Genomic DNA, 24,798 nt, shown 5'->3' with positions numbered 1-24,798 from the left:
GTGATCCAAATCGAATGAGCCTCCAGAATACTGCGCAATGACTTCGATATCTCCCGTGCCTCCAATAGCTCAACGGGCGAGCTTTGCCTCCAACGCACCATATTGCTAACCTCGTACCGAGGATGAGCACCCAGTGTTGTATAACGTCTTACTAGGAGTTGTATCTTGAATATGCGCCGAGGTCGTCAAGGCGGTGGTACATGGGCCGTGGTATGTTGTGTGTAGACTAGAGTCGTTATCGAAAAGCAATCGAGCCGAAAGATGAGGAAGGCAGCGGAATAGGGAAGCGCGGTACAGGTATCGAGACCAACGTTGGCGAGGACAGTCCTTCACCCAGTAGCGTCAGCAACGTAACCTCAACTGAAGAAACATATCGTATCACCATCCATGAGAGCCACATTGTCGTCATTGAAACATTATTTCATTCATTCTGCCGTGACGATTAGGCGTCTTCTTACTCGGTGCAGCTATAGCAACGAAGCATGCCTCCTCGAAGTCATTATGTGTCGTCCCTGATGTCCGTTGACGTCTTTACATCTTGCTCTTAGCCTCGCCCTTGAGCTCTTGGGTCTTGCCCTTGGCCTCGCCCTTAAGCTCTTGAGCCTTGCCCTTAGCTTCGCCGGCCATCTCCTTTGCCTGGCCCTTGGCCTCGCCGGTGGTGTCGGGGGTGGCTTCCTTGACGGCGCCAGCGACTTCCTCTGTTCAAAAAGTGTTAGCGTGTGTTGCTTCATAGTGCTAGCGTAGCTGGTGTGCGCACTGTACGATGTCGTCATATTCTCGGCTGTTGAGAACAGAGAGCATCAGGCAGTGTAACGCAGGTAGGAGGTGTGAGAGATGGAGTGTGTACGTACCTCCCTTCTCAATGCCCTTTACAGCGGCACCGGAGATTGTCCTGTCGACAGCCTTGGCAGCGTCCTTGATAGCTTCTACGGGGCTCTTGCGCGCGACGGGTGTGGTGCTGAAGAGGCGGGCCTGGCGGGCGATCTGTTGGCGGAACATGTTGATGGTGTTGTATGTAGTGTTGGTATTTTGAGGTGAAGTTGTTGGTAGAGGTGAGAGAGGTGGCAATTGAGTTGTTCGATAGTTTGTTAGATGAGGTTCCTTTGGGTGTGTGCGGAAGACAGCTTTAAAGGATGTGTGGACGTGGACTGAGCTGCTGTGCTATGACGTAGTTATGATCAGCCAATCGCGGATGTGGGTCCGCGTGTTGCCATGCATGCGCGAGGAACGTCGCGTTTACGGAATTCGCATGCCGGGGCATCACAAATTTTTACATGTGCATTATGCTGTTGTGCGTGATGTTCATTCATTACGATTACTTTTGCCGTACTAATTGGTATTATACTGCACGAGCTCAGGCTTAGTAAAGCGCCTTCTGCCACCATGCACACCTAGCGTTCGCGTTGCTGTCGCGTACATCCTCGATGCCCGTCACGTTGAGCTCCAATACGGACGCATCTGGGCCGTACATGTTGAACTGCTTCACGCCTGTAGCATCTGGCACACCATTCTCAGCGAAGCTGGTGATGAACTCCTGCAGAGCGATGGCAATGGTGGTGTTGGCAACACCTTGGAGCCCGGTGGAACCTGCACCGCCCTCAAAGTACGTGTACGGGATATCCTGGCCATGAATAGCCGGGGGAACTGCGAAGAGATAGGAGTATGTCTTGTTTCCGTAAGCCCTGGAGAGGTAGTTGGTGTTGCACGTAAAGACTCCCTCGCTGACAATGAGGCTACCGCGCTCGAAGTTATTGGTGTATGGTAGAGACCCGTCGAACACCGGGGGGTAGAGAGTCTTGGTAACATAATCGAGGGAGGACTTTGGAGCGTTGGCGAATGCGGACGAGATCTGGTCTTCCAATGCAGCCTCGTTTGGAATGAAGAAGGGCGTGAAGAGAGCTCCTTCATTCGCATTGTGACCGACCATTACGCGCACGTCCTTGTCAAATCGACCTTGTGCCAAAAGCTGAGCTGGCTGAAGAGGAGCGAAAAGACCATCCACGACCGGCCCGTAAGTGAATGTACCGTATGGGGAATCATAGGTGATCTGCTGAGCATTCGCACGCATTACCTCTTCAGATGAAAGAGCCCGCAACTCTGCGAGGGAAGTGGTGTTGGTAAGAGTGAGGAACCTCTGGTATACATCTTCCTGAGTGACAACAGAAGTTGTAGGTTGCCATCCAGGGCTCTGGGGTACGGCTTGCTGGAAAGGAGCAGATCCATTAGCACCACCGTATGCAGTAATCTGATGCATGATCGAGCCACCTCCAGCGCTCTCACCAAATACAGTGACCTGTAGACACAAATCAGCACAAATCATAGATGCATGGACCAGTTCTGACTTACTCGGTTCTTATCACCTCCAAAGAGATGAATATTCTCCTGGACCCACTCAAGCGCAAATCGCTGATCGTACAAACCTAGGTTGGATACACCTCCTTCTGCTTGGTATGAAGGGCCACCCGTCCAGCCCAAAGCACCAAGGCGATAATTCATCGCAACGTAGATAACATCGCCATTGGACGAGTTGCCAGAGGCCGCGAGCAGACCCGCAGGGTTGTTGTTTTTTTCGCCTCCTGTGTAGCCGCCTCCGTAGATCCATACGAGAACAGGGGCCCCGTAGCCTTGCCCAGCTTTGCTAAGCACATCCTCGGGAACAAAAACATCCAAAAATAAGCAATCTTCAGACTCGCGGGGATCCGGTTGTGGGACCGGACTGGTAGCATTTGCTGGCATTACTGAATAAGTTGTGTTCGAAGCAGGAAGGCCGAGCGCATATCTGGCCAACGACTGTGCTGCGGCTGCAGACCAAGCGGGATTTGCCTGAGGGCATATTCTGTAGATGTTAGTATGATTGTATGAACTTCGGTTTCCTGTGGCGCTTACCTCGATGTCTCGCCGGTGTTGATAGATGACCTGTTTTCTGCTGGAGCCTGAGGTGGTGCAAACCTCAAGTCACCGACAGGCGGTGCAGCATATCGTATGTTGGAAAAGTTGTAGAAGTTGCCGGTGTCCTAATTGTGTCAATTAAGAAGGTGACATCGAGGATTTGATGATGGTATACGAACATTGAAGCCAGAAGCCTGATAAATCTCGTAGCCAAGATCGACTGTAGGTAATGAGGAGTTTTGTGCATATGCTGCACCTATTAAGGCTGCTGCTGCAGCAAGTTGCAACATATTGGCGGACGGGATGAAAGTATGAACGGAGAAGTAACGACGAGGGCTACCCAGGTGTATATTCCGATTACTTGGGACTCACGACGGTAGAGGAGATACAGCCGCGTACAAACGTGCAAGGAAGGCCCATCCATTAGGCACGGGTCGAGCATCCATATATAATCCTGTCATTTGCCCTAGTCCAGCCCGGCCAGCATCTCGTAATGCTGTCGCGATCACGCATAAGCCGCAGACACGTCCCGCCTCAGCCTAACGCAAACGACTCCACGTACACCGCGTAGTAATCGTCAACGGAGTCAAGCTCGCCTGCCGTGCCGGTGGCTTCGCCAGGCAATACATAAGTGCGTCATCGCGGTGGAACATTCGGCGACTAGCGGTGTCACTGATTCGCTCGCTGAGGCCTGGCGCGAGATACGGTCGATACGTGGCTAGCTGTGGCACAGCTGCTAGAACTCATACACGTGCCTTACGCTCTGGGAATCTCGCGGATTTTGTATGTACACACTTGTAGACATTTTTGACGTCTGACAGGTAGAATTAAACTTTTTGAAACGTCGTTCGGTGTCCCGGTGAGATGGGAGCGGGAATGTCATCTCGGCTGTAACTGGCAAGACGGTCCGACGAGGATATTCCCCGCAAAAAGGAAGCAATGCTGGCAGGGTATCTTGCCGAGGCATCTCGACTGGCTATGCGATGCCTTCCGATGGCCTGGTTGGTAAGGCTGATGTGAAAGAATGCGCGCAGCCCGCGGGGTACGTACCAAGATGGCGTACGGACGAATTTCTAGCCGTCGTAGGTGCTCTAATCGCAATAGAGATTCGTCAGGTATCCACCGTATCACTTCGTCCCTAGGGGTACCATTGTTTTGTGCATTATTCAACGTGATCGCATGCAGAGGTAGTCGCGATTCGTACATGTATGTACCCTACATGTAGGGGTTCAGCCTTCCTCGAGTCCACCTAGCGCCACGGGATACCCATGCAGCCATGGGTGCATCAAATACTGGTGTAGGTGAGCTGTTGTTTGATATTGCATGCCAATAAGCGTAGCACTGAGACGAGAACAATTTTCGTCACGGCCATGCGTAGATACTAGTGCATAGAATTAGGAAGGTGAGCTGAGATGACGCCCAATGCTCGAGATGTGAGCACGAGGTGGTCAGTGCACCGGCGGCTTCAGGCTTGCGCTCAGCTAGCACCCAGGCTATCTTCAGTTCCTTATTGCTCACACGACAACCGACCTAGGTATATAGCCGTTGGCCTTGAGCCGCTGATGATGTCTCAAAGTGAACGGTGTCGCTGATGAGGTCCTGGTCGACTGACGTCAGTTTCATGCAACGACCACGCGGTCGAAGAGCCCAGAATTGCATCTTAGATACTGCTACACTGTCAGATTCTGGGTAGCCAAGCCTTTCGAATGTACCTGAAGATTTTATTTGGAAAAGCAAACTGAATAACTGAGATTATGTTGTTGTTCATGCTGTTGTCGTGAAGATGCTTTCCAGTTCCTGTTCAAAGTATGTCACCGATTAGTCATTCTTTCACTCTCGGACTGCTTTTACGAGCCCATAGAGTGTGTAACGCCATGTTATACATGGCAAACAATGAACTATATTGCAATCTCGACACCTGAGAAGGTTTCCGACCCACATTGGTCGCCTATAAAACATCCGATCCAACCACCACGGCGAGCATTCACGCAACATTTCTAACATCACCTTCTACCAGCCACCTTCAGTCGCTCCCCGAGCTACTTCACCATCCACCGTGGCTACTCGAACAGATAATCGGTGACGTAATCGTATGCGGAGAACCACTCCCAGACTGGGGGCGTAATCTGGTTCACAGTGCGAGTAAACATCCAAAATAACTCGATGCAACAACATGGAAGAGGCATTGCCAACAGAGTGGGAGCGGGATCATGTGTGGGCGGCATTGCGGTATTCGCTCAATCTCGGGATAATACCATACCTAGGTATAAGCCGCGCAAAGGAATGCCACTCCTCTCTTATCCTCACTCTAGTAAGCAAGTATCTTGGTGAAAGTGAAAGAAAGGTTCTCGCCATATTTGGGTTTTCCACGTAACTCGCGATGCGCGTGATGGACCAAACATCCGGATGCACCTGCCTTTTCCTGAACCTTCCGCGCTCCGACGTATACGCAAACCTCTGCTGCAATTAGCTCTTATCAGCTCTCCCAACCCCGTTGGCTAACGACGTTCTTGATTACTCACAGTCAGCTACACGTTCCAAAAAAAACATGAACTCCGAACGTCACCCTCATCAAGACATGAAGGTGAGTAAGTTTCTACGGCTTCAGGAACCATCAAATAACAGAAACGAGCGTCGTATGAGTAGGCGCGACATCCCTGAAATGCCCAGGGGCTATAATCCCCAATACACCTTCGACTTCAACGATATAAAGAAGCGCATCCTCTCCAACGCGAATGCATATTACGCGCATCGCTTCCCCGAAGCGCAACGCTATGACTTCATCACCTCATCCATCCCGCCGACCGACCGCCAAAATGGTATGGAGTACAGGGGCGCGCTGATAGTATACCCTGATCCGAAGTCAAACGACTGGGTGATGCTGTATAAGAGCCACTCCTGGCCAGCCGTAGAAGATACAGCGTTTGAGATCAAGTCCTGGCTTGAAGAGAAGATGAAGGCTGTGTTTGACAAGATGGGCGAAGGCGAGAAGTGGGCCGGAACAAAGAAGAAGTCTAAGGACGAACTGTCAGGCAATGAGAGAAGGTCTACTGCGGGCGAGGACCAGATGGAGGATGTGGAAACTGCAGAGAACAGCTCTAAATCGACAGATACTGCTACTGGCGATATCGGTGACGGTACTGGCACCGGCGTGCAAGGCGAAGATAAGGAGGTTCCGAAACAGCCAGAAGACTCCACTACTGGCGACCAAGCAGAGGCTGCAAGCGACACCACCATGCCAATTCGGAAACGGAAGTCAGCCGCGGATGAAGGGAAGGACCGAAAGAAAAGCATGAAGAACGACGAGGAGCAGCGTGTCTTTGTTGGCGAGAAAGATGACCCGCCTACCAAAGAAGAGAAGAAGGGCCCTGTCGAACCCGTCGTGATTACGACCGAGTTGAAGCTTCCGCCGACCACTGAGAAGTAGTCTCGGTTCCTTCGCCACCCTTGGGTGACGCGCAGAGTGGATGAACCAGTGGTTGTTTAACGGGCGATATAGCGCTGGCTTATTGCGCAGTCTGAGGAAGTGCATGTGTCCAGATAGAATGATGACCATCCTCCGGTCTTGCATAGCCACTATGTTCATCTCTTTACAGCTTCGCCTTCAAAACCTTACCACCTTTCCCACTCCCACCCTGCTCACTGAATCGATAAACAATATTGTCAAACCCATCCGCCGCAAATACATACAGCCAGACCAAGTCCTCTTTTCCCGTATTGAAGATACCATGCTCCGCATCCCCCGGTATAAATACCACTGACCCCTTCCCCACCTTATACTCCTGCCCCTCAACACAAACCATTCCAGTGCCAGATACAACATGGTATATCTCAGCGTGCGTATGACGATGCAACTTGAGAAACCCCGCATTGCCCAAAGTCTCCGGATCATGTAAAGAAGGTGTTGAAGTCCCAGAATCGCTCGTAGAAGAAGACGCGGGACAAACCACAACCCTTCCAGGCGGACATGTCGCAACTCCCACTGTGAACGTATCCGTCTCAGTCTTCTCATTCGAAACCAGCGTTTTCCACGTCACATTCCCTCCTGTGCTGGGATCGGGGAAGCCTTCGGGTACCATTTTGGCTATTTGTGCGGCATGCAAGACTAGAGGTTTGACAGGTCGGTTCGAGGTTGTGGAACGCATGGTGGTTTATGTTGTGTGACTGTTGATGAAGTGCGACTTTTGCTTTGGCAGGGGAGGTGCTATGCGGGGAGAGCGGTAGACTGCACGTGCGGCGCGGATGCATGCAAGGTACGTTTGGACGATGGGAGTCGGAGATGGGCGTACGACATTGCGGATGTGCGGGTTGAAGGGGGTTTACATATGCATATGCATGTACTGTCGCTTCGTTACCTCTTGCGACTTGCATCATCGGAGGAAGGCATTTCTTGCTGCTACGTCTTCTTGACATAGGTCATGTGGGGTTAGAGGGGTAGCTTGGGAGCCACACTCGGGATTGAAGTTCTAAGTCTCGCCTAGTTCGCGTCGTCAAGGGCGTATGAGAAGTTCGATCGTTTCGTGCCCGCTTCGGGCTGTCGTGATAGTTTGGCGACGGCCCGGCGGCTGCTGTTGTGCTACCGCACTTTCTGCTGTCAGGCCACATGGCATCTGTCGTAGCGACCGCCGCTGAGCCTGACTCCCCTTAGACGCATGCAGAGCATTTCGGGATATGCTGGGGTTTGATAGACTTTATGAAAGAACATCGGGTTGCGGTCTGTCGACACGAATACCTACCTAGAAAAGTATTGATCAACGCAAACAAGGGACGCAGAAAGTCACCGCTGGAGCAAAATTAGAGTCTGGATCAGGTCTTTTGCGTCGATGCTACCCGAGCTGGCATATCTGTATGGTGATATACTGCTGTTGAGTGTAAGTCACATCGTTGATGAAGTGGGGTATGAGAGTGACATCCTACCGTACTTAGGTACCCAGGTGCTATCGTATTCGGCATACCACATCTCCAGATCAGATCGCTGACACCAATGTACACCCACTGTATAGACTCATAACTTTCATGAGGATGGTCATGGCTATCGTGAGATAAGAGGCCGCCGTGATCTCGCTGCTTACGGCCGTTATTACGATATGCCTACATCGGCTGCCATGTAGGGTTCAGGCGGAGACGCAGCTAGTCGTTGATGCCCGAGGCAGCCAAAGTCATCCGACTATGCGACATGGTTCGCATAGCTGTCAGTGTGTCAACTTGTCGATGTCGCAGGGTTCGCCTGGTGTTTCGATGGGCGCTGTGCACGGTTGCTGTCCACGTTGATGCGGTCTGTCGCAAATGCACACTGACGGCATGGCGCAGACTATATCGTAGACTACTTATTCATAGCGGCAACACAAGCGCTACGACATTGAACATCGCGCAGTGGTTGCACGATCGAATCTTGAGTATACACCCATAAACCATGATCGTGGTTGCGAGTCAAGCAACTGTCATCATGGCTAGCCTGCGAGTCGCCCTTCTAGAATCAGCCCTTTCTGACTGGCTTCTTTATCAGCGGTCCGGCAAATCCGCCGCGTTTCAGAGTTTATCCCTCGTGGCCATGTGGCTTGGACCGGGCCTCGTACCATGCCTGTCGTGTTTACCGATGCCCGAACGCTGGGAAAGCTAAGGCCAATCTGTTCTGCATCTCATCATGCGCATGGCCGTCCAGTTTCGCTCCTGACAACTCCACCTCCCTACCCAACGTCTCTCGCCTACACTTTTTGTGCTACCAAAGGATGCTGCAGTCTTTATTGCGATAATGAGGTTTCAGACGTTGACGTAACGCAACGAAAACGCGCGCTGAGCGCTGCCGCTTCCACGAGGCTGTGTTTAGCCTGGATTGGCCGATCGCGATATGGCCATGGAGAAGTTTCAGAGAGGCCACCCAGCGCCCGAGCGGGTGAGGAACCGATCGGGATCTGGGACTGTGACGGGGGACAAGGCGATCGCGAAGAAGAGATCGAGTTTGGGCAGGGCGGCAGGTGGCTTTCAGAGTAGATTTCTTGCGTCGCTACGGAGTAAGAGGAAGAGTGGTGCAGACGAGGAGCTAGAGCCCAGCCCCTCGAGGTACGTACCGTGTCCACTTCACACACTGGGGAACACCACTGATCATCGCAACACAGCCCGTTTCTAGATGCATTGTTTCGGTTGCCAGATGAACTCCACATTTACATGCTGCGCGAGCTGTGCGTCTCGGATCTGCTTGCTTTGAGGAGAACGTCCCGCGTGCTCAACATGCTTGTGACAGAGAACGCACCTGCGATTGTGCGCTACTGGGTGAAGAACCGGCTCGGCAATCTTCATCTACAACTTTATCCGGCTCCAAGACCGGACGCGATCGACTTCCCATTCTTACTCACTATGAGACGGCGACACATAGCGTCCATCAGGTTGACACGTCAGCTTGCCAATCACCTTGTAGGGGAGCCAACCGAACAGAGGCAGCTGTGGACATCGGTGTACGAGAGGATGCTGCCCCTGGTCTTTGGGGTAGGCTACTTTCTAGATGAACATCGACGACTACTTCTGGAAAGAGATCTCGGCCACATTCGACCACGCTCCCGTATTGGCTATCACGTCCGTACGACGGGTGGTATCAGTAGCCAAGAAAGGAAGATCTTGAAGAACCTGGATGCACCACTTCGACTTCAGTACTTCTACATGTACTGTTTCATTGTGCAGGTGCTGCTTCGAAAGCTGAGACCTTGCAGTCGTGCTGGAGCAGTGGAAAAGTTCCTGCGGGGATTTTCAAACCAGCCAGCCTGTTCAGAGGATGTGGCCTTCTTCCTCATACTTGGTGGCATTGGGCAAGTTGCGAAGCTCCTCGCTTGCCCGGTATATAGCGAGCGGCGAAGATATCTCCTAACGTATAGAGCTCACATGTCGCCGCATACGAGTAAATGCTGGAGAAAGCACTGGAAGGATGCTGGTGTGGTTTCACCTGCGTTACTAGACGATATTCCTTGTACACAGATTGGCATAACACAGCTTGACCAGGTCTGGGCTCCACTGATAGCCCAGATGATGGAGACGGGGGCGAGAGACTTTACAGAACAGGAAAGGATACGCTACGAGGAGCTGAAGATGTCGAAGAAGTTCATCAACGAAGTAATGGGGTATGACATCCTGCGAGGTCGGGCAGCTGACGGAGGAGAGTTGGATGATGAGCACGAGCCATGATAGCGAGTTAGCATGTACAGTACCAAGAGAAGACATTGTAGCGGCCAAACTCTGCACCTTCCTCTGTAAGAATTGATATATGTCGGTTGCCGTGCAATTTCCGCTTTGCAGCGGTTGTTGAGGCTTGTACCTGCTGGCTTGGCTTAGTTTCTGCTTCACGATGCCACCAACGGCGACGAGCCCGCAAATATTACGTACTGGTCCGGTCGCGTAGCGCGCTATGATTTCTAGCTGATCATGAAGGCCGACGGCAACTACGGACCCTGCAGCTGTCACCTAGCCGAGCGAGCAGGTGTTGCATGCGGCCAGTTTCTGTATGCTCTAGCTAAAAGCTTGACATGGCGGTATATTGTGCTTGACCATAACAGGAGGGTGTTAAGCATACCCACTCTGCTCTGGACTCTGTACAGCTCAGCACTCGGTCGAAGTGCATTCTGCCATATAGGATGCCTATTTGGGTCGGCAGAGGGCCGTCATCGGCAGACGTGTATATTGCAGTCCCCGGATTTTTTCCATTGCAATTTTCCAGCGTCCGGGTAAGTGGCGGTTAAGAGGGCCAGAATCAGACGACAGAGGCTCGAGACCCTGTAGTGGTTGGCGCAAAGGCCGAGCAGGCAGGTCGTCGTTGGAGAGGCCCACTTGGCAGCTTCCATGGCTTCCATAGGCGCCCGTGCGTGTCTTCTGGAAAGCGACGAGCGCTCGTCTGGTCTGGCGTCGGCCGATTGAGAGGCGAGGCCAGGGCCAATGGGGTACTCGACGGACTTTGCCGCCCGCGTCAATAGAGAGGCGGACAATTATTCTGCAAGTATCGCTCCACCTCTTCCCACCATTGACGGGGCCAGGAGGGCGCAGAGTCTGAGGCGGGCATGACTGAGGTACCGTACGTGTTTCAGGCCATGTGTGATTGGCGGGCGTCGATGGGAGCGCTGCGTCCGTGGCAGATTGGGAATGACGTGCAACGGGCAGCGACAAAAGCAACGCGACGCGCACAAGGTGAACGTTGGGGGCGCTGATCGGTAGTGGAAGAGGCAGTCGCATCCCCTCTGGATCGGGAAGTGGCGTATGGTTCAGCGTGCAGGCGCGACCGGAGGGCGATGCACGGGGCGCGGGCTGCGTCATTGGTGGCCGATGCAACTCGAGCGACGCTCTGCATGCATGGGCCGTCCGCTCGTGTGCCTGTAACACGGCGGCATCCTTCCATCACACACGGCGCACTCGTCCAGGCACGCCCGCTGGAAGCAGTGCTGGGTGCGCGCTGCCGTCGGCTGCCCCCAGGCCGTGTCACACAGGCGTGCAGGCCGTCTAACTGTCAAGTGTGTGCTGTAACGAGCCTGTGGCTGGGCGGCCAATGGCGCGCTGCTGATACTGACCGCAACAACAGGCCGCATTCACCCCGGCCGCAGTAGCGTCGGCTCTTGCAAAGATGCTCCGCTGCCCCCGTAATTGCTCCCAGGAATCCTCGCCATGATGTGAGCTAAATCCGCCAGGTCCTCGGCGCCGTGTGTGTCTCCAGGGCCTAAGTATGCCCCTTCGATGCCGTGCAGAGTGCCAGTCGAGTCCTAGCGCTGTGCTGTAAGCCCGTTCCATATAATCCTACGAGCCCGGCCCAACGTTTGCGACCAACACCACGATCCCCATCCGAGTGCCACTCCACCCGCGCCATCTTCACCACGCGACCTCGCCACCCTTTGTCTTCTGAAACTGTGCACCGGTGCCTGGCGATAGCTGCCTCCTGCCACTCACAGCCCATCCACCACCACACCAGAGCAGCCCGGTCCCGACGAGCGCGGCAACTACTCCCCTCTGGGCTATCGATTGTCAGCTGAGCCACAACCCCGACCCACCACCACCCAGAGCGACCACCATGAGACGGTAGAGATAAGACAGAGAGCAGGAACCATGGACTTTACGGTAAGTTCCCGCGCGCTTACACTCGTCGGCCATGTCACGAGCCCGGCTAACGCGACCTCAGATCTCCCTCGCACACTTCTGCGAGACCCACGGTCCGACATCCATCATCTGCACCCAGGCCTCGACCTCGCCCTGCGGCTCCTGCAACCCATGTGTGACGCCGCCTTCCGAAGAGCCGCATTCGGCCTACTCCTACAACGGCCTGTACGATCAGCCCACCACCCTCAAGCTTAACGCGCGCCTGCCACAGCTCACCTCGCCCTTCGAGTCGCCGCCCAACAGCCCGCGCTCCCCCACGCACAACCCATACTTTCCGAGCTTTCCCTCCTCTTCCGGCAGTAGTTTTGGCGGACGGAGAACCAGCAGCACCATCGACTCCGACTCCGACGCCTGCGAGAACTGCCAGATGGTAGTGCCCCAGAAGTACAGCGACAAGATCCCCAACGGCGCCCCTGGTAGTCCCACGAAAGACGGAAGAGGACGAAATGGCAGCCCGGTATTGCGTAGCTCCCAGAACTACCCAGTGCGACGACCAGTGTCCCGGGACGACCTCAGTAGCACCGATTCGTCCGATGTCTCAGACACAGAGCAGTCGACTTCCTACCAGAGCGGCGCCTCGGGCTCGTTCCCAGACTCAATACCTCCCTCACCGATGCTCGTGTCGAGAGGCATACACACCCACACATTGAACTACATCTCCACCAGTCAGCCGCAGTCGCCCAGCACCTACTCGCTCTTGCGACGCACCTGCATCCGTACATTGTCCACCGAGGTCCTTCCCCTTAGCAAGCCGTCCGGGCCCATCATGTTCGGAGACTCAGTCGCTGGCTACACCATCGCGTACGTCTTTCGTCTGCAGGATCCGCGTTCGCGAGGAGCTAAGCGCACCTACGCCTTCATCGCCATGGCCGGTCGCGATTACCGGAGAGCCACAAAGGCCATGGTGAAGATCATCGAAGCCTTTGAGGGCATCGCCAACCGGATCATCTCCCTGGCTGACAGAGTCCTTGAACGTGAGAGTGCAGCTTCGCAGGTCCTGTCACGTCCCACCACCGCCATATCTGGAAACACACCTCCTCTTGGAACCTCCGCCTCTTCAATGCCACCCAACTTCTCTGCACCGCACAAAGAACGGACCTTCTCCACGACGAGCACCCCCAACTTCCGCAACATCACACCTGTGTCCTCTTTCCTTTCCGCAAAGAAGGTCGACCCAGATGGCTTTCCCCGTGTGTCCCGCGATGTGATGAAGGCAAAGAGCCTCGTCGAGATCGTCGGTCAGGAGAACTTCTTTGTCGACCTACATGGACTCTTCTGCCATCTTCTGCACTCTCTCATCAAGCAGTTCGGTTGATGCGTCCCCTCCACGTCGCTTTGCTTCGTTCATACGTCTTTTCCTTCCTTGTATGTCTTTTCTGTTGTTTTTTGTCGTGCGTTACAGCGTCTTCGTCCATTGTACCGTGCGTTTAAGCACAGGCGTTGGGGCAGGTGTGATTGCTTTAAAAGACCTTCGAGTCGTCAGAGCTCAAGTAGCTTTATACCCTTTTGAGATACCCCAGGCTTCTCTTTCTGTCGTTGGGATCGAGTAGTACACATTAGACGTGGACTCATCTTTACAATGGCGTTTCGGGGTGAGTAATCGGGGACGAGAGGAGGTGTTTACGATGGTACGGTCGTTGCTAGGATATGACCATGATGTTGATGGCGTGATGGCCGCAATGGATTAGGTGATGGTAGTCTAGCCTGTTTGTAGAACGAAACTGCACAATACCGTTTACCTATTGTCCTTGACGTGTTATGTTCTTTGCTAGTGTGGTACTGCTTCAAGCCAGAGAGGGAGTATGTGAATATACGTGACACCATCACGGTGCTATCAAGTAAAGGTCAAAGGTAAAGGTGAGTTCCAAACACGCGATCTGAACGCCTGACGTTTGAGAGAGAGTCACACCTAGGTAGCAGCTCATCACAAGAGATGCCCTCAAGGCAGACGCGTCCCAAAGTAGACGAGGCAGACGAGCAAACGTGGTGTGCGCTTTTCTGGTTAGCGCAGGCACGCATGAGGCTGAACATGTGGAAGCCGCGAGCGACAACGTTGAATGCTCTTTACCATATCCACTCAGTCGCAATGACTATACCTGTGTGGTATGCTTCAATGACAGATGCAAAATTTCATCACTCTCATACGAGCATCGCGGCTTACTTGCCACGAAAAGAATTCCACGATAAATCGCTTATGCCTGCTCGCTCCACCACCGTCTCCGCATTATGCACGACACGCAAAACTGGTCCACATTTCGCGTTCCGCTTTCCGGTCCCAAGCTTGGAAAAAGATTATCCAGAAGCATCGAGATTCGCAGATCAAACTACCTAGTGATGCGTCATACCGGGTAAAATCCCCTTGGAAGTCAACGATGTGTGATGTCATAGGTGTGGTGGATCGTCAAACAGCGCTTGAACAACGCGCTTCCACGGCCAGTGATTAAATGGTAGGAGAAGCAACGTCTCCGCATCGTTTAATAGGACGCATTATTGTTCATGATCAATTAAGGCTTTTATCTCCGCAGCCCACGCGGCAGCAGGGCCAAAGCCAAGTTTAAGTGCCCGAAAGCCAAGTTTTTGGAAGTTTGGCAACCCGTTTAGGATGCAGCATCGTTTGATAATGCTCGTTCAAGATGCTCAGTTGCTGATAGGGCAGATATGCAGATATGATGTGGCTTGTGGTTCTCCATGACGACTCCCATAATCATGCCCCGCGGCTTCCTTTGCGAATTCTGAGAACCTACTTAAGACTTGCCTACCTTCCAAGGTCGTGGCGTCGTCACCTTTACAAGCCTCAATACACGCTACAGTAATCACTACGACCCTTAAACCACTAAGTCTACGCCACGATCCGTACAAGCCGCACCTGTGAGACTACCAATCTGGATCGCACCAGTCTCCCGCTTATACTCGTCATCCAGACATCTAGCCTTCCCGCACCTCACAAGGTTAAGACAAGATGAACTCCATCCCAGGAAATGCTTCCCAAGGACCCACCAGCCAGGACACATCGACGACGGGTGTTCAGCAGAACCAAGCGCAGCGCGAAGACTACCTCGACAAGGGTCTCGACGCCGCAGAGAAGAAGTTCGGCGGCGCCGCGGGTCAGGATACTCAGAAGAATCGGGGTGTTAATGAGAAGATTGTAAGTTTGGGCCTTGCTAGCTTTCAAGTTGCATGAACTCAATATACTAACGTTCACGCAGACCGATGGCGCTCGTAACATGTTCGAAAAAGCAACCGGCAAGGACGTCCCCGACAAAGTCTCCAACTAAACGCACCTCGACACTCAAAGAGACGATGCACAAGTTGGATGACAAGTGGAACAAGTGTCGGCCGTACATTGAGAGGATCAATGGAACGATCGTTCCGTTGAGGTCGCGCAGTTTGGACGAACAGGCACAGGAGCATGAACTCGAACATCAGAGGACATTTGAGCAGCAGAGAGTGCAACAACAGCCTGTCGCAACGGCACACTAAACATGCTTTGTATATATACTTACGACCCTGAATGAAGCTTTACGATTTGAATTACAGCTTGGACGTGTCTTCACATGCGCACCATAGTTTGGTTGACATGCATGACGTCATGTCACACCGCTCCCACGCTGCCCCTCGCGCCTTCTGCGTGCCATCACATACATGCTCTCAACCGTCTGTCTACCGGGTTACTCTCTCCCGTCCGTCTGTCCACAAGCTTTACCCTTCTCCAGAGAACGCTCTACGTAACCAAGCTTCAGCGGCCCGAAAAGCCAAGTTTTTTGCACGATCGAGCTAAGAATGCACGCGATGCACCACGATGCATATTCTCCTGTAACCTACTCCGGTACAATATTGAATGGCCGCAACACCGCCTATTGAGCCAGCCCATCACGACACCTGCAAACCGCAATAGTGAGCTGACATAGCAGAAAAGCAAACGTCACTAGAGGCGCAGTAGACCACGCGGTCATGAAGCCGGAGGTCTAGATGCTCTTTCCTCAGCTTGCAAATCGTGGCGGTGCGATATGAGTGATTAGCCTACGCGCCTCATTGGCCGCGTACCCAGCAAGAGCGTGATAGCGAGTTAAGGTTTCACAGAACAAGGGTCCAGGTGAGGGAAGCGTGGACAAGCGCATAAAAAGAGCATTGACTCACGGCCCTTTTCCTTGCGATCGACTCGACTGTTTACTCACCTCACCGTTCTGCTTCATCCTCCACTACACCATCAACTGTCCATCGCGCAATACTACTCCATCTCACACCCGTCATCGCACATATACCCAACAAGTCTACCACACCCTCCACAACCCGCAAATATGAACAACCCCAACCATGGTGGTGGTGCCGGTGCTGGAGGTCAAGATTACCTCGACAAGGCCTTCAACGCCGGAGCCAAGAAGTTCGGCGGCGCGCAGGGTCAGAAGATTGCTGCGAACCGTGGTATGAGCGAGAAGATTGTAAGTTCAGACACTCCACTGTATTTGCTTCGTGATTAGCAGTAGTGCGCAAGGTGTTGGTTGCAGTTTGTTGAGGGTGAGAGCTAACGAGGTGAAAACTAGACCGACGGCATGCGCAAGGCGTACGAGAAGGTCACTGGCAAGAAGGTTAATCCCAAGTATTCCAACTAGGCGGGACTACTCTTGCGATGGTGCTGCGACTGCTCGGGTCCGCTTGAGCAGTGCGGGGAGATGACGGTTTTCCGGGTCAGCACGGCGAGCTGAGTAATGATTGCGGGCAGGCATGGCTGTGGGAAAATTGATCAGAGCAGATATGATGGATATGATACCCAGGAATGAAATTCAAGGTTTATTTGACGATGAGCATGCGTTGTCAAGTGAGACAGGTCTGCGCTGTCGGGTAAATATGAAGTGTGAAGTGTCTTAGATTCCTACATCGGACACATGCATCGCCATGCTCAACATCACAAATGCCATCGTGACAGACCGGGATTCAACTATTGGATGCCCGCACAGCATGCGCAACCCTCCCGATAGTCCCGTCGCCTCAAACTTTCAATCGCAAACCCACATACCTATCCAGCCAGCTCAACCCTCCGTCTCAACAACGCCCGCGCCTCCGTCTCACTCAGGAGCTCCAATCCCAAGTCCTCCAGCACATCCCTCGCAGATTGATTATCCGCAAAAAGCCGCCTCTCCACCTCCCACAGCCCAAGTTCCCCTCCTCCCTCAACCCCAGACGCTGTGTCACGGGTGGAATTTGCTTTTTGCGGAGCATCATGCACCTCGTCACCGTCTTCTGCGGCCCAAGCTCCCGTGTCCCAGTCCTCGTCTTCTTCGCCACCGTCGTCATCCCGGCCCGTTGCAGTATCAACTTGCGAGGCTGAAGTGCCTTTTACGGGTAATCCGACGATTTTGACGCCTTCGAGACATTTGGCTAAGCCCGCTTCGGCAACTCCTGGACCAACGTGCTTGTCCACGACTCGGCAAACGGCCGCGAGGTCAGCGTGTAGCTGGGCAGCTCCCTGAGTAGAGAATCGATACCGGCTGAGCACATTCTCCCACAGCGTTGTCGAGATGGTGGTCAGGACGGCCCGAGTGATGCGCCGCAATGGCGCAGATGCTAGAGCTCGCGAAAGGAATGCTAGCGTGCTACGTAGGTAGGTAAGTAATGGGTCGATTTCTGCAGTTGGTGACAGTTCTGTGGCGGTCGAGGCTGAAGCGGAAGGCCCGCTAAGAGTTGCCCACGGGTTGCTAAAAGCAAATCTTAGTAAGTGGGATTAGGAAGTATAGGGTTTTGGATCTGGATCCACAGGGCAGGGGTCCAGATCTGGATACGTACATGTGCCGATATGGACGCAGCGCCTCACGCACATTGCTGTTGAGTGTGTCGATGATAATCTTCTCACTGCGTTCACGGAGGCGCGCGTACCACGATGCCGTCTCGTCAAAGAGGGAACCGCCATCGACGTCGTCACTTTCAACGTTCTTGGATGTGCGTTCCGCGACGTCGGCCACGCTCATGGTACCAATATTGCTAGTCTGGCCACGAGCACGATCTTGTAGACCTTCCCAGATATCGAGGAAGAACTACAGAACAAAGGGGTTAGCTGAAGTTCGGGTCACACAGGAATCATGCAAGTGAGAGCCTACCACGTCGTCGCTCCAGTCACGCATGGCCCGTTCGAGATAGTCAGCACTGCCATACGTCTTGCAAAGGCGCTCCAGTCCCTCGACGCCAAGCAGCTTCTCCTGTTCCTCCTTGGTCACACCGCCCATAGCGCGACCCAGTGACGTGGTCATGGACAGATACGCTTCCAGATTGCTCTGCAGCCTTTCGTGGAGTTTGTCGAAAATGGCAATCTGTATGTCTATCAGGAAGGTGAGCTTCTGGCTGAAGGATGTCAAGGGTCTGTATCGATCTGCAATGCATTGCTGATTAGCGACGCATCTGGAAAGGAGGGGTAGGCGAGGACATGCCGGTTATGGTTTCGAGCAGGTCGTTCACGCGGATCGCTCCCTTGGTAGGCTTGGTGGCTTTGGGATCGACGCTCTCGTAGTCGAGATCACCAAAGTCTGGAGCCTCGACGATGTTCTGATAGCGAGACAGAGCGACTGCGGATGTTAGCGACCCGACATTTATCCGTTGGGTAACGGGCCAACGTACAGTCTTTTTCGACCTGCAGCCATCGGCCAAACCAGTCGCCCTGAACAAGGAATTCCCATGATAAGCCCTTCCATCCATCGACGCCATAGCCGCCGTCATATCCCCAGGTGTCTCTGATGGTCGTGTCAAAGCTCATTATCTCGTGCATGAGGTGGCTGAGCAGCTGGGGCTGGCCCGCAACCTGGGGCAGTAGCGAGCCAATCTTGGAGCGCAGCATGGGCAGTAGGGCGGTTATGAAGGCGGACATGGCATCGATGTAGACGGGGTTAAGCGCAAGATCGGTGCCGCGGAAGTGACGCAGCAGGACAGGCTGCACATGGTCACTGACGAATGCGCTGTAGTCGTTCAAAAGCGTGGTAATGTGGGAGAGAAAGTACTCTGGCCTATCAATGCGGTTCGTGGGCTTGTCGCCGTCGAAGTGGTAGCGGAAGCGCATCTCGAGCGGCTGCACGAGCACCTCGATGGGGAAGAGGACGGGCGGGAGCTTGACCTTGTCGCCCGGCCCGCTGGCATAGCTCATGCCCTGCAGTTCGGGCAGCTGCAGATCGAGCAGCTTCACGATGGCCGTCTCCCATTCCTCCTGCAGCGGGCTGGGTATGGCGGCCTTGGGGGTGGGCCAGTGTATCTTCTTGAGGATGCGGTCGAGGTCGGCGGCGAAGGCGTCGAGGATCTTGGTGCGCAGGGCTTGGGCGATGGTGTTGACGTGGTGGAGCAGCTGGGGCGCGGCGCCCTCGGCGTCGTCTTGCAGGTTGACGAGGCGGGTGTGCAGTGCGCGCAGCTGCTTGTAGGGCGCGAGGGCGGCTTCATTGGACGTCTGGAGCTGCGCCTGGGCTTGCTTGCTGCGCGGAATCAGCTGACTGAGGCCGTATCGGACACGGGGGCTGTCCTACCTCAGAACGTCGACTTCGGCCAGCAGTTGCACGTATCCGTTGGCGACATCCAGGCGGTGCAGCGTGTCGAGGACCTGCTCGAAGCGGGGCACGGCCTCGTCGCTCGTCTCGGAGGCGGTGATGACCAGCAGGCGGCGGTCAATGTCGGCCTGCTCGTGGTGGAAGCGGTCGGCGGCGCGCGTGAGGTCGCCATGGTGCGAATGCGAGGCCTCCTTGGCCGTGTGCAGGTCGCGCTGTGCGTCGTCGAGCTGCTGGCGGAGGAGCCCATGCTGCGACTTCAGCGTGGCCAATAGGGCGTCGAGGCCGTCGAGGTCAGCGGCATTCTGGAGCTTGTCGTCGAGGTAGTCGGCGACGCGAGTCTGGTTGTCGTCCATCTCGTACGATCAACGGGCGGTGGTGGGCGTTGGAGTGCGCCTAGGCACTTCGCGTCGGTACGGGCTGCCTAGGTGTGGCGACGTCGGCGCCCGCCCTGGCAGCTGGAGCCTCGGTGGTCGGCCTGTGCGCCCTCCCACGATTCTCGTCCTGCGCCACCGATCGATCATCCCAGCCGATTCTCAGATCCAGCAAGATCCAACCGTGCGTCAGGCCACTATTGGAGAACGTCCTTAATCCACCTACTGCCGTGACCTACGCCCTGCAAACCTCTGTACCGCTGTAAAGAAGGCCCAGGCGGTTCTGTTCCGCCGCTGTCTATTTACTGCCTGTCCTGCCCGGCACTGCTGCGTGAGCACTGCAGACCTCTCCCCGCCCAATAGCCGAAGTTGCGAAACTTTTTGTGTTGCGCCGCTGCCGTCATCGCCAGCCGCCATGCCCAAGGAACACAAGAAGCGCGGCCGCCGCGACGACCAGAAGAAGCGCAAGCGGGACCAGGACGACGATGCGAGTGCAAAGCGCTTCAAGAAAGAGGACATCGACCAGCTCGAAGCCGAAAACCCTGCGCACCACGTCTCCGAGCATGACGTCGCCCGCCCGGATGCCACGCCCTTCTACGGAATGCTCGACGAGCAGGAGCAGGAGTACTTCAAAAAGGCCGACGAGATGCTCGAGCTGAACCAGTTCGAGAGCTCCGAGGACCGCGACATCTTCCTCGCCAGCGTCTGGAAAGAGGCCGACGGGAAGGAACTGAAAATCGCCAACAGCCAGACGTCGCGCCTGCTCGAACGTCTGATCCTTCTTTCCTCGCCCGACCAGCTCAAGGGCCTGTTCCAGAAGTTCAGCGGAAAGTACGTACTGAATCGCTCCTTCCCCATTCAACTTGCTAACCCGTCGCAGCTTCCTCAACCTGGTCCAGAACCGATTTGCGTCCCACTGCTGCGAAGCCCTCTTCATACAAGCTGCGCCTATCGTCACCGAAGAGACTGCTACCAAACCTGAGAAGCTTGCAACACCCCCGTCGTCAGACCCCGACCAAGTCCTCGTCTCCATGGAGAATTTGTTCTTGTACACGCTGGGCGAGCTGGAGGGCTACATGGGTTTCCTAATGACCGACAAGTATGCATCGCACGTACTGAGAGTACTCCTCGTCATTCTATCAGGCGCCCCGCTGGAAAAACAGAACAAGTCGGCTATGCAGAGCAAGAAGAAGGAAAAGGTCACCGTCTCAGGCGCAGAGAAGGAGCAGGAACGTCTACTCGAAGAAAGGGCCGTCCCCGAAAGCTTTTCCGAGGCCCTGGAGAAGGTCATCAGCGAGAGTGTTTCGGGCATTGAGTCGCACTACCTCCGTACCCTAACCACACACCCACTCGGCAGCCCCACTCTACAACTGCTGCTCAAGCTGGAGCTCTCCCACTTCGGCAAGTCGCGCGCCAAGGACGAAAAGTCCATCATCCACCGACTTCTCCCAGATAATCCTATCGCGGAAGGAACAGAAAGCGCCATCCTGATCAACGGGCTTGTGTACGACACCATTGGCTCCCGGCTACTGGAAGTCATCATCGAGAATGCGCCCGGAAAGGTATTCAAGTCCATTTACGGAGAGTTCTTCAAGGAACGTATGGGTACGCTAGCTCGCAATGAGATCGCGGCCTATGTGGTTGGAAAGATCATGGAAAGACTCGGCAAGGACGATCTAGAAGAAGCCATGCGTCAAATAGTGGACCAGATCCCCAGCTTGGTAGAACGTGGCCGGACGGGAGTTATCAAGACACTCATCGAGCGATGCATCGCGCGTGACATCGACTGCTCGCCTATCAAGGCTCAGCTGGAGACTGCATATGCCGGCTCCAACGGCTTCGAAGTCACACGCATTCTCAAGCTCAGTGAGGAAGACGGCAAGCCTCGTGCTAAGCACGAGCACTCACCCGAGAAGGTTCACGGGTCACTCTTGGCACAAACCATGATGACCGTGGATGGGCCCCTCGGCCAACTTGTCTTTGACTCTCTGGCCAACCTGTCCCCTGAACTCGCCGTTCAGCTCGCTCGCGACTCTACAGCGTCACGGACGCTTCAAGCTGCCCTAATGTCGAAGAACGCTTCCGTCATCTTTCGACGAAAAATGATACAACAGTTCTATGGCAAGATTGGGGAACTTGCACTTGATCCTGCTGCATCCCACGTCATCGACGCCATCTGGCACGGTACAGCTGGCCTCGCTTTCATCCGCGAGCGCATCGCGGAAGAGTTGGCCGAAAATGAGAACTCGCTTCGCGAATCCTTTGTCGGGCGTGCGGTCTGGCGAAATTGGCGCATGGATCTCTACAAACGCAAACGCGGCGACTGGGTCACACAATCACGCTACACCGCCGGCAATGACGGTTTCCAAAGCTTCCCCGAGTCCAACGGCGACGCAACACCCCCGCAAAACCATCGGGTGGGAAGACATCTGACAGCTATCGAGTTGGCAAGGCAGAAGCATGCCGCTGCGAAAGCCTCACAAGCCAAGGACGGCAAAAAGCCGAAGAAGGGGAGTCACACGACAAACAGCAGTGTCAGCAGCGGAAGCAGCAGCAAGGCCAAGAGCCTTGTTGCGCAATAATAGTCACATTACACATCATGTACAGGAATTTCTTTTGTCAGCACGGCTCGCTGAGAATGAGGCATCGTTTAACGGCGTTTTCCGAGCTGGGCTTAGGGCTTAGGTGGGCCTGTCACGCATTTTTCTGATTCGACGACTCTAGATACCTTTTAGTGGCATACTTGCATGAGAACAGTTTTGCTTTAGGAATGTGGCTTGTACCCCGAGCAGAAAGAATCGATGACTCCATGTTCGTCATTGCTAATTGTTCGGCGCTAACGCCGACTACTCGGCCACCTTTGTTTGTGTTTGTGACTTCTTCTACACTCATCACTCCTTGAAGTACGAGCACTCAAGGCCCCATGAAAGTTTCCTGTATTACCGTAATATAATCCGTACACACGCTTCTCGCAATGTCATCCCCACAACAGGGAGAAACCCTCCATCGCGCCGAGGAAGTCAAAGACGTAAGTGACTCGGAAGGGCATTCCGATTGTTCCGACATGTTCCTGAACTCCCATCGTGCCTCATCTCTCCCATCCAGACAAGAATCTATCCCACGGTATAGAGTCACCTACTGACGGTACGAATAGCTTCTCGACTCTATTCAAGAGCTGATAATACCCTTCATCCGCTCAGCCGATGAAGACGCGGCGACTAAACACACAGGCCATGGACTGAAAATTGAAGGTGGCGGGCCGAGAACCGCGTTAGTAGAGCACCACCCACCTAAGAAGCTAGAGTCCATTCTCAAAGAACAGCTGGAGATCAATGACGGTAAGACCGGTAAAGATGGCCTGGTCAAGCTCGTGGAGAGTATCTTGAAGTACTCTGTCAACACATGGGATCAAGGGTTTTTGGACAAGTTGTATGCGAGCACGAATGCCGTGGGAGTGGTCAGCGAACTGGTGTTGGCCGTACTGAACACCAACGTATGTCTTGCTTCAAATTCTGTACTTGAGGCATCATTAACACACAGCAGTCACACGTCTACCAAGTCTCACCCGTCCTAACCCTGGTTGAAAAGCGAACGACAAAGTATCTAGCAACACTATTCGGCCTCCCCACCTCCACCTCAGGAGGTATCTCGCAACCCGGCGGCAGCGCCTCCAACAGCTCCGCCATAGTAATCGCGCGAAACACGCTCTACCCCGAGACCAAAACCGACGGCAACGGATCCCACAAATTCACCATCTTCACCTCAGCCCACGGCCACTACTCTGTCGAAAAAGCCGCCAACCTCTTCGGCCTCGGCTCCAAAAACGTCATCGCCGTCCCCGTCGACGACCGCGGCTGCATGATCCCGTCTGAATTCGAACGCTGCGTAAAAGAAAGCAAAGACCGCGGCGAAACACCCTTTTTCCTCAACGCAACAGCCGGAACAACCGTTCAGGGCTCTTTCGACCCGTTCCCTGCTCTCAGCAAGATATGCAAGGAACAGAATCTCTGGTTCCACATCGACGGATCATGGGGCGGCAGCGTGGTCTTCAACGAGAAGTACCGGGAAACGAGGCTCAAGGGCGCTGAACTCGCGGACAGTATCGCTATCAACCCGCACAAGATGCTCGGCGTACCGATGACATGTTCCTTCCTCCTTGCTCGCGATATGAACACGTTCTACCGTGCACTCACGCTGCCAGCGGGCTACCTCTTCCACAACGCGCCCGGCACCGACGCAGCGGATATCTACGACCTCGCTGATCTGACACCCCAATGTGGTCGGCGCGCCGATAGCTTGAAGATGTTCCTTGCGCTGCAATACTACGGCCCGCAGCACTTTAGCGATTTGGTCGCTCGTGGATACGAGAACGGAGAGTACCTTTTGAGCAAGCTGAAAGAAAGTGGCAATTTCAAGACGATCAGTCCGGAGCCGTTGCCGTGTCTACAGGTGTGCTTCTATTATGCAAAGGGAGGGCAGTTGAAAGAGGACGCGGACGCGAATAGTAAGGCGACAACAGAGATTGCTAATAGGCTTATTAGCAGGGGCTTCATGATTGACTTTGCGCCGGGCGAGAAGGGCAAGTTCTTCAGGGTCGTGGTGAACGGGGGATTGATCAAAGGTACGTTGGATGGGCTTGTTAAGGCGTTGGAAGAGACAGCTGCGGATTTGGGATACTGAACGTGTTCAGACGAGGAGGACGGACTGGTAAAGGTCACAAAAGCAAGTCTTGCTAGATTATCATATTGAAAAGCATTCATTCATTTGAGAACTGGATATCTATGTTACATGATGCTCGTATCTCGTAATCATACCCGTAGCATGTAAACACCAGAAATGATCTTCCACACACACTTACGCAGCACTAGGCCGCGAGTGCGTCGGCAAGAAAAATGGCA

At 54.2% G+C, this 24,798-nt stretch overlaps 10 protein-coding genes across 10 annotated transcripts; 7 read left to right on the top strand and 3 right to left on the bottom strand.

Moving 5' to 3' along the window:
- Positions 1–531: 531 nt before the first annotated feature.
- On the bottom strand, positions 532–999 carry J4E86_003156 (uncharacterized protein; the record flags this gene model as incomplete). Its single annotated transcript, XM_051443712.1, has 2 exons — positions 532–698; positions 852–999. The coding sequence occupies 2 exons, from the start codon at positions 997–999 to the stop codon at positions 532–534; spliced, it is 315 nt and encodes a 104-aa protein (XP_051305207.1).
- A 361-nt stretch (positions 1,000–1,360) lies between these two features.
- On the bottom strand, positions 1,361–3,179 carry J4E86_003155 (uncharacterized protein; the record flags this gene model as incomplete). Its single annotated transcript, XM_051443711.1, has 4 exons — positions 1,361–2,293; positions 2,347–2,836; positions 2,887–3,014; positions 3,069–3,179. The coding sequence occupies 4 exons, from the start codon at positions 3,177–3,179 to the stop codon at positions 1,361–1,363; spliced, it is 1,662 nt and encodes a 553-aa protein (XP_051305206.1).
- A 2,372-nt stretch (positions 3,180–5,551) lies between these two features.
- On the top strand, positions 5,552–6,316 carry J4E86_003154 (uncharacterized protein; the record flags this gene model as incomplete). Its single annotated transcript, XM_051443710.1, has 1 exon — positions 5,552–6,316. The coding sequence occupies one exon, from the start codon at positions 5,552–5,554 to the stop codon at positions 6,314–6,316; it is 765 nt and encodes a 254-aa protein (XP_051305205.1).
- Positions 6,317–8,743: 2,427 nt separating this feature from the next.
- Positions 8,744–10,062, top strand: J4E86_003153 (uncharacterized protein; the record flags this gene model as incomplete). The annotated part of the gene is made up of 2 exons (XM_051443709.1): positions 8,744–8,949; positions 9,006–10,062. The coding sequence occupies 2 exons, from the start codon at positions 8,744–8,746 to the stop codon at positions 10,060–10,062; spliced, it is 1,263 nt and encodes a 420-aa protein (XP_051305204.1).
- A 1,899-nt stretch (positions 10,063–11,961) lies between these two features.
- Positions 11,962–13,327, top strand: J4E86_003152 (uncharacterized protein; the record flags this gene model as incomplete). The annotated part of the gene is made up of 2 exons (XM_051443708.1): positions 11,962–11,973; positions 12,035–13,327. The coding sequence occupies 2 exons, from the start codon at positions 11,962–11,964 to the stop codon at positions 13,325–13,327; spliced, it is 1,305 nt and encodes a 434-aa protein (XP_051305203.1).
- A 1,644-nt stretch (positions 13,328–14,971) lies between these two features.
- Positions 14,972–15,287, top strand: J4E86_003151 (uncharacterized protein; the record flags this gene model as incomplete). The annotated part of the gene is made up of 2 exons (XM_051443707.1): positions 14,972–15,157; positions 15,219–15,287. The coding sequence occupies 2 exons, from the start codon at positions 14,972–14,974 to the stop codon at positions 15,285–15,287; spliced, it is 255 nt and encodes an 84-aa protein (XP_051305202.1).
- A 1,023-nt stretch (positions 15,288–16,310) lies between these two features.
- J4E86_003150 (uncharacterized protein) lies at positions 16,311–16,622 on the top strand (the record flags this gene model as incomplete). Its single annotated transcript, XM_051443706.1, has 2 exons — positions 16,311–16,451; positions 16,554–16,622. 2 exons carry the CDS (start codon positions 16,311–16,313, stop codon positions 16,620–16,622), a joined length of 210 nt encoding a protein of 69 aa, XP_051305201.1.
- A 404-nt stretch (positions 16,623–17,026) lies between these two features.
- J4E86_003149 (uncharacterized protein) lies at positions 17,027–19,882 on the bottom strand (the record flags this gene model as incomplete). Its single annotated transcript, XM_051443705.1, has 6 exons — positions 17,027–17,705; positions 17,794–18,041; positions 18,105–18,373; positions 18,432–18,566; positions 18,619–19,457; positions 19,509–19,882. The coding sequence occupies 6 exons, from the start codon at positions 19,880–19,882 to the stop codon at positions 17,027–17,029; spliced, it is 2,544 nt and encodes an 847-aa protein (XP_051305200.1).
- Positions 19,883–20,315: 433 nt separating this feature from the next.
- On the top strand, positions 20,316–22,482 carry NOP9 (Nucleolar protein 9; the record flags this gene model as incomplete). The annotated part of the gene is made up of 2 exons (XM_051443704.1): positions 20,316–20,731; positions 20,781–22,482. 2 exons carry the CDS (start codon positions 20,316–20,318, stop codon positions 22,480–22,482), a joined length of 2,118 nt encoding a protein of 705 aa, XP_051305199.1.
- A 392-nt stretch (positions 22,483–22,874) lies between these two features.
- J4E86_003147 (uncharacterized protein) lies at positions 22,875–24,580 on the top strand (the record flags this gene model as incomplete). Its single annotated transcript, XM_051443703.1, has 3 exons — positions 22,875–22,928; positions 23,055–23,393; positions 23,444–24,580. The coding sequence occupies 3 exons, from the start codon at positions 22,875–22,877 to the stop codon at positions 24,578–24,580; spliced, it is 1,530 nt and encodes a 509-aa protein (XP_051305198.1).
- Between the last annotated feature and the right edge of the window lie 218 nt (positions 24,581–24,798).

This window comes from Alternaria arbusti, assembly GCF_024043155.1.
Source record: "Alternaria arbusti strain BMP 1465 chromosome Unknown scaffold_3, whole genome shotgun sequence".
Lineage (NCBI taxonomy): Eukaryota > Fungi > Ascomycota > Dothideomycetes > Pleosporales > Pleosporaceae > Alternaria > Alternaria arbusti.
The sequence above is the reverse complement of the archived record's forward strand: the minus strand, read 5'-3'. Positions and strand labels throughout refer to the sequence as shown.